Source organism: Gouania willdenowi, chromosome 22 (assembly GCF_900634775.1).
Source record: "Gouania willdenowi chromosome 22, fGouWil2.1, whole genome shotgun sequence".
NCBI classification, from domain to species: domain Eukaryota; kingdom Metazoa; phylum Chordata; class Actinopteri; order Blenniiformes; family Gobiesocidae; genus Gouania; species Gouania willdenowi.
Window position 1 is genome coordinate 12,042,314 of NC_041065.1, and position 12,726 is coordinate 12,055,039.

Here is a 12,726-nt window from a genome sequence, read left to right on the forward strand (position 1 = left end):
GTGGGGGTTGAAAGTAAGGAGTACCTGTTACTTTGAGTAATATTTAATTGAGCTACTTTTCAATATTTTGAGTTTTTTACGTATGACTTACCGGTACGTTTACTTCAGTATGGAGGTAAATTTGTGTCTTTATTATTCAATTAAAAAATTAAAAATCACTTCAATCCAATAAAAGGTTTACAATTTCAACCAAAGAAAAGTGCAAATAATTGCACGTGAACACTTCATTTGATTGAAAATTTTCAGTTTGATTGAAAACGTTTTTTTTAATTTTTATTGTTTGGTTGATTTTTTTTTTTTTTTTTTTTTTTTTGATTGAATAATAAAAACACAAATGTATTACAAATAAAATGGCCCAAATGCAAAAAAAAAAAACACCCCAAAACAAAATGCTTCAATTAAAAAAAAAAAAAAAAAACATTTTCAATCAAAGAAAAAAGTGTTCAAATGTAAATCTCAAATCTGTTTTTTCATTTGAACACTTATTTTGTTTGATTGAAAATATTTATTTTTGATTGTTTGAAGATATATATATATATATATATATATATATATATATATATATATATAGAATAATAAAGACACAAATCTACCTCCATACTTCAGTACAATTCCAATCAAGTAACAGTACTTCTACTTGTGTATATATCAGTTCTTTACATCTGGGTTCTTGGATCTCATTCGTTGCGCAGGTCACATGTTGTGATTCCTATTGTCCGCAGAGCAGAGCAGGGTGTGTGCATCATCATCATCATCATCATCAGCGTGGGCTGGGTGGATATCTATTCCCTCTCCTCAGCATCATCCTCTGGTATCCCGTGACATCGCATCTTTACTGAGGGGCGGTGGTAGCGACGCTGGATCAGAAAAAAAGCTCCAAACATGGCTCACAAGAAGCGCGTCATCATCCGCGGGGAAACATTTATAAAGAAACGATTCACCATCGCGCATCAGCTGTTTCCTAAATAGCGGGTTTGTTGTTGTTGTTTTGGCCACAGGAGGATGTCTAAAGCCAAGCCCTGTGAGACGGTGAGGGTGGTGGTGCGATGCCGGCCCTTCAGCACGAGGGAGGAAGGCGCAAAGTGCGAGAACATTCTGGACATCGACGATAAACTGGGCCAGATCACCATCAGGAACCCCAGGGCAACATCTGATGAGCCTCTTAAAGTCTTCACCTTCAACTCCGTGTATGGATGGAGATCAAAACAAAACGACATATACGACGATGCGGTGAGACCTCTGGTGGAGTCTGTGCTCCAGGGATTCAACGGGACTATATTTGCTTATGGACAAACGGGCACAGGTAAAACATACACCATGCAAGGGGTTTCCAACGACCCAGAGAGGAGAGGAGTTATCCCCAATTCCTTCCAGCACATCTTCACACTAATATCTAGAACTCAGAACCAGAAATACCTGGTGAGGTCATCCTACCTTGAGATCTACCAAGAAGAAATCAGGGACCTCCTGTGCAAGGACAACAACAAGAAACTAGAGCTTAAGGAGAGTCCCGACTTTGGGATTTACGTGAAAGATCTCTCTTCAGTGGTGACCAAGAATGCTGCTGAGATTGGACACGTGATGAACATAGGCAACCAGTCCAGATCTGTTGGTTTCACCAACATGAATGAACGTAGCTCCAGGTCTCACGCCATTTTCGTCGTCACTGTAGAGTGCAGTGAAATGGGCCCAGATGGTGAAGACCACATCAGAGTTGGGAAGCTCAACATGGTTGATCTCGCTGGCAGCGAGCGTCAAAGCAAGACTGGAGCGAAGGGGAAGCGTCTGAAGGAAGCTGCCAAAATCAACCTGTCTCTGTCAGCCCTGGGGAATGTCATATCAGCTCTGGTGGATGGAAAGAGCACCCACGTCCCGTACAGGGACTCCAAGCTCACCCGCTTGCTCCAGGACTCTCTTGGTGGCAATGCCAGGACTGTCATGATAGCTACAGTGGGGCCGTCGCACAAGAACTTTGGAGAAACTCTGGCCACGCTGAGGTACGCCAGCAGGACCAAGAAAATAAAGAACAAACCTCGGATCAACGAGGACCCCAAAGACGCCCTGCTGAGGAAGTTCCAGGAGGAGATCGCTCGCCTCAAAGCTCAGCTGGAGGAGAGGGGGATGCTCGCCAAGGAGAGGAGGCGGAGGAGGGACAGCAAGAGACTGAGTAGAAGTTTGGCTTGGATGGAAGAAGATGACAGCAATATCTGTGGAAAAGAATCAGAAATGAACCATTGCACAAATGACGTCCCAAAGGTTTCGATCAGCCAGGGAAGCAGTGAGAAGTTAAAGCACCTGAATGAGAAGAGGAAAAGCTTGGAGGACATGCACTGGGACCAGGATGCTTTAGTGAAGATCATTGAGAAATACAAGGTATATATAGTGCACCCCTTAGCTTTTATTTAGTGTCACAACTACGCCCTTAGTTCATGTTATACGTTATTTATTTGTGTCTGCAGGCTCGTCTAAACTCTGTCCTGTGTCTCGTCGAACATTAACCTTGAATTTAAGCCTTTTTTTTATTCATGTATTTCTGATGTTTTGCTTGTTTTAACTTAAACTTAAAGAGTTATTGATGGATGAGGAAAAAGAAAGAAAAAATCTATAATATTGAAAAAATAAACTGACAAAAGTTTCTGTGTACCTCCTGAGAGGTGTTTTTAAGTACCCCTCGGGGTACACGTACCCCAGTTTGGGAACCACCGATGTATAGTGTAGTGATGATTATGAAGGCGGTGTAATTAATACGGTGTGTGCTGGTAAATGAGACACTGGTGGAACAAAAGAAATGATCATGAATAATTGATTGAATGTCTTTGTTCTGCAGGCAATGGAGAGCAAACTGTTAGTGGGAGGAAAGACTATTATTGATCACACGAATGAACAACAAAAGATGCTCGAGCGGAAGAGACAAGAAATTGCTGAGCAGGTAATTCACATTGTTTTAAAAGCTGACTTTTGTCTCGCCTCATGAATCAGGCAGGTTTTGTTTCACCGTAGGGAGAAAGATGTTTTTTTTAAACAGATCTGGAGGCTTTCTGTGAGTCATCTTGGGTTTTGGTCCTGATTCGCAGATAAGACGAGAGCGTGAGATCCAGCAGCAGATGATGCTGCAGGAAGAGGAGACTTTGGAAATGAGAGAGACTTTCTCCTCCATGCAGCAAGAGGTGGAACTGAAGACCAAGAAGCTGAAGAGGGTGAGATACTGTAACTCCGCCCACTCATTCTCCTTTTGCAAAACCCATGAAATGATTTTCTACTGTTCACCAGGGTTAGGGTCAATTATAATTGTAATCACGTAATTGATAATTAATTGACAATTGGCGTCATTATATATGTTTGCTCAGAAAATTCACTTTGTAATTGTAATTGCCTTGAAATTCTATAAAAAAATGTCAATTATAATTCAATGCAAAACTGGGGACCCATGTTTCAGTTCTACGTACAGTTCTACACATACGTAGTTAACAATTATTAAAATATGTTTCATATCAGGCTTTCCCACATTAAAAAAATAAAAATCGAGCTTTTATACTGACACAAAAAAGGCTCAGACGCCCACACCATAAATATTAAAACCTATATTTTCATTGATTAGGAAGCCTAACAAGTAGGGGTGTCCCAATCCGATATTGATATTGGATATCGGTTCGATATCAGCCAGAAAACGAATATCGGATTTTATTGAACTGCATCTAAAATCTCTGATATAAGCGCTCTGATAAGTTTTTTGTTGTTTTTGTCCCCGCCCTCAGTTTTTCCCACCATATACTGACAGTAAATAATAACTGAAGTGAACTTAAATTGCTGACTATTGTTTTCTGTTTGAGTAACATCACTTGATCAAGCTTTTTCTAACATTCCACACTACAAAATGGGTCATAAATGTATGCATGAATTGTGCTGATTTCGGATCGATATTGGTATCGGCCGATACGCAAGGCGGCAATATCTGTATCGTATCGGAAGTGAACAAATTGTATCGGGACATCTCTACTAACAAGGTAAACAAGAGATGAGAAAGAAATAAAGATGATAGATCATTTTAGTGTATTTCACAGCTGATTTAGGATCCGTTATCATCAGAGATGCTAACACAAAGCTAACGCAGCAGGAAAGTTGGCTTTTATTAGGTTGTTTATGTCAGATTGTGATTAATTGTAATTGAACTTTAGTAATTGAGAACATAATTGTGATTGACTTTCTGAGGATAAAAAAAAAAGTAGTGTAATTTAATTGTAATTTGAAGAAATGCTTGTCACTGTAATTGTAATGGATAATTGAAAATGTATTTGTAACTAAAAATGTAATTAACCCCAACCCTGCTGTTTACAAATGTATTTGTCTATATTGTTTTTGGTACTGTGCCTTTAAATGAAATGATGTCTATTCGGTTTCATTTGATTTTATGAGCTTTCTGTAGCCTAGCAACAAGTGTTCCTTCCTCTGCGTAGATGTACGCTAAAGTACAGCTGTTAAAGGGAGAGATGAGAGACATTATTGATGAACACGTCACTACCAGACAGGAACTGGAAGAGACGCAGACTGAACTCACCAGAGAGCTCAAGTACAAGTAAGTAGCATCCATCCATCCATCCATCCATCCATCCATCCATGACAATTATTTGATGTATAGGCCAAAAATATTTTATACATGTTGCAGTATAAATGTAGTTTATATCTCACAAAGACTATTAAAGCACAAGTTCATCATATTGAAATGTTTATTTGCTGTATGTTGATGAAAAGCATGTGTTGCAATGTGTTTACAGATTTCTCCTAATTGAGAACTTCATACCTCCCGAGGAGAAGAACAAGATAATAAACAGGCTGGACTTTGACAGTGAAGAGGATCAGTGGAGACTCTGGCCAGTCCTCCCAGTTGAGAGGTAAATACATTGTTTTAAATAACTGTAAAAAAAGGTAATCTTCTACAACAATCACAGTAGAATGCATGCACACAATCCTTGCTTGGTCGTTATTTTCAGTATGAATAGAGACTTGGGATAGCAGAGCTACCAAACTTCAAATCATTACTCAAAACCCACCTGTTCAAACTGGCTTTTCCATAAACCCCTTTTGTTTTAATTTAATTTAATTTAATTTAATTTAATTTAATTTAATTTAATTTAATTTAATTTAATTATTTAATTTAATTTAATTTAATTTAATTTTATTTTATTTTATTTTATTTTATTTTATTTATGATGTCACTACTGGTACTTGTACTTCCCATACTCCCTCACAACAGTAGGGGGCAGTATGTAGCACAAAAATGCAGTTCAACCTACCTCACAAATATATGGAAAAAACACTGATTTATCTTTTAAAGCAGTGGTTCTCAAACTTATTTGGCTCAAGTACCCCTTTTTCTTATTTCTGAATCAAAGTACCCCCTTTGTACAACATTTTACTTAGAATTCTGTAAAAAAACAAAAAAAAAACAACTATAGAGCATAATGATGGAATAAATGAGTGATAACACATATTCTAAAGAATCTCATTTTGTAAATAAGTGGAATGAAACAGTATTTAGTGCCTCCTGAATAGATTTATTTCAATATTTTTCTCTTGCTTCATGTGGGACCAAGACTGACTCTTGTAATTTCAGTTCATGTTATAATCAAGATCATTTTGTGTGTTTTTTGGTGTTGTTTGGTTATTTATTATGTAGTTTTGTATGTTTTTCTGTTATTTTTCTGTATTTTGTTGTTGTTTGTCTGTTCTTTTCATTATTCAGTATATTTTTTCTCTTATTTTGTGTGTTTTTGTTGTCATTTTGTGATAATATTTTGTATGATTATCATTTTTAACTAAAAATAAATACTATAAACCCCATATTTTTAATACTTTCACTTGTTAATTTTCCCCCCTCTCTCTCTGTCAAGTATCCCCTGTAGTGCCATCACGTACCCCCATTTGAGAAACACTGTTTTAAAGCCTAAATTATTATTATATTATTAGATTTCTTTGTTCTATTCTGTGGAGATAATCCCAGACTACAAAACACTGAGTTGTTACCAATCGATACAGACAAATGTTTTTTTTTTTAAATTGGCACATTTGTCATTTACATCAACTCATAATCCATATTCATATGTACACAATAAGCTGTCTGCATGTAAACCTGGTTTACAACATTCTGAAATATTTACAGTAAAAATAAATGGCAGACTAGTAATATTTCATCTGATGAACAGTATTTGGGAACTCGTCTTATATAGTATACTAAGAGGCATTACAAGCACAAGTGTGCAACATGTTTATATATAGACAATAACGTGCTTTGGGGGTCTATGAAATGCATTGTATGAAATCTAATGCATTATTTTTTATTATTAATTAAATTTGTGTTAAAAAAAAAACACGAAAGTGTAGTAGTAGCCAATTTTCTTGTTCTTAACTGAAACTTCTGCCTATAAAAAGCCTGATAAAATGTTTTGGTTTTTTTTTGTTTTTTTTTTTAAATCAAAGTTTGTCAAAAACATCTGCCAACATCATCATGTGATCTTTAAACACAATAACACTCGTCCAATCACAGCCAGGACCAATCAGAAATGTCCATTGTGGAATTGTATATATTATTTAATTGATATAGTTAAATTGAATCATAAAATATATAAATGTGCAGTTTTAATGCCTCTTAGTATATTTCTATCTGATACAGAGGGATTACATTGTGTTTTAAAAGTTTAGCGTCTTAAATGAATAAATAATCATCCTCAGCCTTTTCTTTCCTTGACCTCTTCTCACAGTTTTCCCTCTCAGGTCAAGAGGAGGCCTCTCTCAGCTGTAGGTTACAAAAGGCCCATTAGCCAATACGCACAAATGGCTGTTGCCACGGCTACATGTAGTGGAGCCCCACACAGATACCAGGTGAGTGACCATGTGGACATAAGGACATGTAGCTATAGAAACTAAGCCTTATTTTGCATACATGTCCATGTTGAACATGTTTGTCTTCTTTGCCAAGATGTGTGGATGATTATAACAATTCCAAACATTTACTTCAAATGTGAGCAATTTGATCTCACTGACATATACATATATATATATGTGTGTGTGTGTGTGTGTGTGTGTGTGTGTGTATCAGTCCTTGTAGGATCTTCACTACAAAATCCTTGATTTTGTGACAAATTGTGTCATTTTTAAAGGAATTGTTTGTGAGAAATTGCAGGACTTTAGAAAAATGAGAGTTTGTTGAACAATTTGCAGTTTAAATGGCTGAAGTCATGTGATATAAGCATGGGAAAACCTCTAGCCCCCTGCATTTATTCTGGAGTTTCACTGAATATTGAATGTAGATGGGCATTGATATCTACTGCTGAATTATTCAGTAACTTACACAATGATTTTTGTGTTTTTGTTTGTTTTAGAATTTAACTTTTACTACTTTAACACTCAATTATCTAACTAATCAGTTGAAAGGGTGTAGGTTGAAGCAAAAGCTTAAATATACACCTACCCCATCACAAAAACAAAACAAGGCTTTCTAGATAATATTAGGATATATTTATAATAATTAGGAAATTAATGTTACTAGTTTTACAATACACACTCAATATATATTCTACAAAAAAAATTGTATATACAGTTTACACATGCACATCAAACATATATACATATACGTTTACACACATACATAGCCTACATACATATTTGCACATATACATACATATTGTACATATACATACATGTACATAACATTATATTAATGATGTACAGACCCTGCCCAATAAATTAGAATATAATGGAAAAATTGTTTAATTTCCACAATTCCATTCAAAAAGTTAAACTTTAATAGATTATAGATTAAGGGCCCACAATTTAAACAATTTCTAGTATTTATTTGTTTATTTTTACATAATTTGGGCTTCCAGCTCATAAAAGACGGGTGAGGAACAGAACCCAAGTTGCTTGAGGTCCAGTGTGAAATATCCACAGTCAGTCATGATTTAGGGTGCAATGTTCTGTTCTGTTCCTCACTCGTCTTCCTTCAAACCCTTGGACTTTGATTCCAGGATGAAAGGCACACTTTACTTTCATCATAAAAGAGGACCACGGACCACTGGCCAACAATCCAGTCCTTCTTTTCCTATTTTTTATCTGCAAAAACTGAGAAGTAAATGGTGATTTCTTCACAGTATTCTAATTTTTTGAAATCTTGTTTTCCTGGGTTTTATGAGCTGGAAGCCCAAATTATGTAAAAATAAACAAATAAATACTTGAAGTCTTTTAAATTGTGGGCCCTGAATCTATAATCTATAAAAGAAACTAAACAACTTTTCCATGATATTCTAATTTTTTGAAAAGGGTCTGTACTGCTAGACAAATTTAATCAATTACATTTTAAATATAAAATATAGTGTGGCAATAATGAAATTAATAATGTTCTCTATCACAATATATACCTTTTATTATGTTTATTAAGTATTAATATATTTTATACCATTATATATATATATATATATATATATATATATATATATCGGTGCTTCTGTGTGGCTGAATAATCTACTCTATAGCAAAACGATGATGTAAGAACATAACCAGAGGAATGGATGTTAGTGTGATTTAAACTTTACAATGGTTGGCTCTTCCAGGCTGAGAACATAATGCTGCTGGAGTTGGACATGTCTCCTCCAACCATGTTCAACCTGAATCTTAATGGCTCTCACCTGGAAAGAGCCTTTTCACCCCGAGTGATGCAGGATCCTTTCCTACCTTTCCCCACAAGAGAGAGGACCGCTTCAGCATCTCGGGTCAGGAAATCCCAATCCTGGTAAGAGAGGAGTGGGGGGAAGAAAGTTGCACAGTTTCTATTTAATCTCTCTTTATTGAAACGGTGCCTGAATTCTGCAGTCTTTGATCGTTGAATAAATGGTTTTGTGCTGCAGGTATCAAGCACCACAAGCTGCTTCTGTCACTGCCTCCTCATCGTCCACCGCTCTGATGGCGGCACCACTGAGCTCCTCTCCGTCACTCAGACAAAGACCATCATCTGCTGTCAATCTTCCATTGGGAGATTCACTTCAGAACGTCCCCTGACTCGTGTCAGTGTGTATTTATTTAGTAGAAGGGCTGGGCTGGAGCTCCATGTGGCATCCACTGATTCTGATTCACTCCAAACCACTCCCACACAATGGCCCTCATTTATCCACCGTTTGTACGTTCAGATCTGAGCGTACGACGTGCATTCGACCATATTCACACACGCTTCGGTATTTATCATTTTTGACGTCGGCGTACACAACGATCAGATCTCACGTCAGGTCTGAGCTCATGTACGCAAACGTGAGTGAGTGAATTTGTGGTACAGCACAACAAAATCTGCCTGAGACTGGTTTAAACATAAGCAGACACACGTTCAGAACAGATCCAAACGGATTATTAAAACAAATTAAAAAAAAAAACTTTTTTGTTTTAAACCCCTATTATTTCTGATACCACTATTTGGGTTTTCTTTTCATGGAGTACCGTATGACCCAGCTGGTAAACTCTACTACCGAGCAGAAGCGCATAGGTTCACCCAGTACGCACACACATACACACACATGAGACGCAGCGCTGCTATGCTCTGTCTAGGAGAACGAGGTCCTATTCCCTGCGTACAGCACATCACTGGGGGCTGTACGGAGGAAACAGGACCTTATTCATGCTTTTAAATGTAAATAGGTTCTTAAACTTTTACAAATGCACTGCAGTAATCGGTAATGTGATGAATTATAGATCAAATTGGCTGAAGGCATAATTAACACAGACAAAGGGATATTTAATCAATGTTTAGTTTAGTTTGTTTTTAAGCGTTTTGAAGGTACATTTTTTTAAACGCGATATTTATTGCCTAAAACATGCAGACTGGGACCTATATAAATGTGGCAGTGGCTAGCCGTATGGTTTCCGTATCAATATACTGACATTCTATACGTACGCAGCGCCCCTATTTGGCCGGTTGAGGTCACGTGACTAAGACTGAACCTTACCCTAACCCTAAAAATTGTTGCAATATTGGGTTATAACCTAACCCTAACACTAAGACGCTACGTACTTGTACTTCGGTAAACGTACCAATAGCACCGGGGGCTGCCTGTACGGCAACGTACAAATAGACACCTTCTAGAAACGTCATATCCGTGCGTCTCTCCTGGATCTCTGTTTTGAAGTCGCTCTCAGTGCACACAGGGGGGCAGACGTCACCTGCTCACGAGCTGATTCTTGTCACAGAGCGTTTAAATGAGCTTCTTTAATTCGAGTTTTCACACTGTCAAAAAGCACATCTTTGTTTTTGCTCCAAAACAGATGTGAAGTTGGCGATTTTCGTCTTGGAAAAGCTTATTTTCTTGTTTGACCTCAGTGGGTGGGGCCTCCAAAAACAGAGACGATCGAAAGCAGCTGCCGCATTTATCAACACCTGACCGTTTGTACGCTACGGATGTTTCATGAATCACACGTTGGTCCTGTCGTACAACCAAATGTGCACTCAAATTTGCACCCGTTTTCACGCAAGGTTGATAAATGAGGGCCATTATTGTTCCGTGTTGATTTGACATTTAAAAAGCTTTACCTTTAGTTAGCATCTCGTCAACATAGCCATGGAGAAAAGCATAGTGCACTAGTCATCTAAGAAGGTCTCACATGAATGTATTTTTTTACACTAATTAGTTTTGTATTATTCGTGGATCTTTGATCGTTTGTCTTGTTGACTTGCCGCAACTTATAGGGCACGTTATCACATGATGTTAGCGTCAAGTTCAGTTGTTTATTTAATTGTGTACAAATCAAATTATTGAAAAACCGAAAGATCTGAAAATAGTCTTTGCAAACTTTACTATCAAACTTGCAGTTGCCGAGTTCGTCTGGATTTTTGACCAAAAACACAAACATTGTGAAAGTAAAACAGCTTAATGCATTAACCACCACATGTAGAAAGCTGGCTGTGCCTCTTCTTACTCTCTCTTCTCTACTTTTAAAACCACTTCTCTTTTATTTGCAAATGACAGTATTGATACTATAGTAAATCTAATTCATCAGTACATTAAAATGGATTTGAACACGTATTATTACGTTAGAATTGGAATGTTAAGGCACTGCCAACCTAATGATGATTTGTTTGTTTAAAAATGAGAAAATTAATCTTTATTAGAATTATTTACACCTATTACAAGTACCTTACAACTCTGGGTTAATGCTGTTGAACCACTGAAAATTAGAGTAAAACAAAACTACTTCTATAAAAAAAAAAAAAACTCAAATTGTCCACAGGAACAATTTTATGGTTATTAACCTGGAAAAACAAATCGTAGTTTTTTTTTTTTTCTTCAACTTTTCTTCTCTTCAGGTGCCAACACAAGTTATAGGTTTAATGTGCACACGTGCACTAATCCTAAATCTTATTCATCTGTATCCAGCTTTATCCACAGATTACATTACTATTTGAAAACATCATTTTTCACTGCGACTCTTGTCTAACAGCACATGTCAATGCTTGATCACCATTTCAGGAACCATATGATGCATTTCTTAATGGTTTATTACAGAGATGGGCCATTTTTAAAACAGCGGGGGCCACAAAAATGTGATTGGCAAATCTGAGGGCCACAATATCAACATTCATGCCAGCATTAAGAATAATGACCAATCTGAGCATTAATACAGGAAAGAATAAAGGGTTTTTGTAGTGATTTTGTGTATTTTTGTACTCGTTTTGCAAATTTTTGTAGTTGATATGTATTTTTTTTTTTAGTGTTTTTGTGTATTTTCTGAATAATTTTGTGTATTTTTGTTGTCAATTTATGTGTTATGAGTCATTTTGTGCATTTTTTGTTGTGTATTTTTGGAGTCACTTTCATACATTTTTTTTTGCTGTGGAAATGTTCCTTTTATTTTTTTTTTGTCTTTTTTAGGTATTTTTTTTAAAAAAATTGAGTGTTTTTGGAGTTGTTTTGTACATTTTTCTAGTGATTTTGTATTTTTTTTTTTCCTTTTTGTGTATGTTTTTGTTGTCGTTTTGGGTATTTTCTGAATAAGTTTGTGTATTTTTGTTGTCATTTTGTGTGTTATGAGTAATTTTGTGCATTTTTTGTTGTGTATTTTTGGAGTCACTTTCATACATTTTTTTTTTGTTGTGGTAATGTTCCTTTTATTTTTTTGTCTTTTTTAGGTATTTTTTAAAATAATTTTGAGTGTTTTTGGAGTTGTTTTGTACATTTTTCTGGTGATTTTGTTTTTTTTTTTCCTTTTTTGTGTACGTTTTTGTTGTCGTTTTGGGTATTTTCTGAATAATTTTGTGTATTTTTGTTGTCATTTTGTGTGTTATGAGTCATTTTGTGCATTTTTTGTTGTGTATTTTTGGAGTCACTTATTTATTTTTGTTGTCTTTTTTGTGTATTTTTTTTTTTAATATTTTTGAGTGTTTTTGGAGTTATTCTAACTTTGCAGTCTGCACAAAATTAGACCGAGGGCCATACGTGGCCCCCGTGCCACCAGGTGCCCATTTCTGGTTTAGTATCCTGAGAGATGGTGATTGTTACTGATCTCTGAGAGCATGTACCAGTAGTAAATCTTTTTAAATGTTACACGCAAACTCTTGGTTACATTTGATTAACCTAGCCTTATGTTCTGGCTTATTATTTGTAAAGTCACTATTAAAAAGTGAGGGCCAAAAAGGGACGCTGTTATGTGTCGCATATGGTCCGCTGCCCGTATGTTGACAATGCTTTCAAACAT

General features: G+C 36.2%; 1 protein-coding gene across 1 annotated transcript; it reads left to right on the forward strand.

Moving 5' to 3' along the window:
* The first annotated feature begins 791 nt into the window (after positions 1 to 791).
* LOC114456878 (kinesin-like protein KIF3B) lies at positions 792 to 9,735 on the forward strand. The gene is made up of 8 exons (XM_028438915.1): positions 792 to 2,373; positions 2,828 to 2,929; positions 3,075 to 3,197; positions 4,455 to 4,573; positions 4,773 to 4,889; positions 6,756 to 6,876; positions 8,604 to 8,782; positions 8,898 to 9,735. The coding sequence occupies exons 1-8, from the start codon at positions 1,003 to 1,005 to the stop codon at positions 9,046 to 9,048; spliced, it is 2,283 nt and encodes a 760-aa protein (XP_028294716.1). The 5' UTR covers positions 792 to 1,002; the 3' UTR covers positions 9,049 to 9,735.
* Positions 9,736 to 12,726: the final 2,991 nt, after the last annotated feature.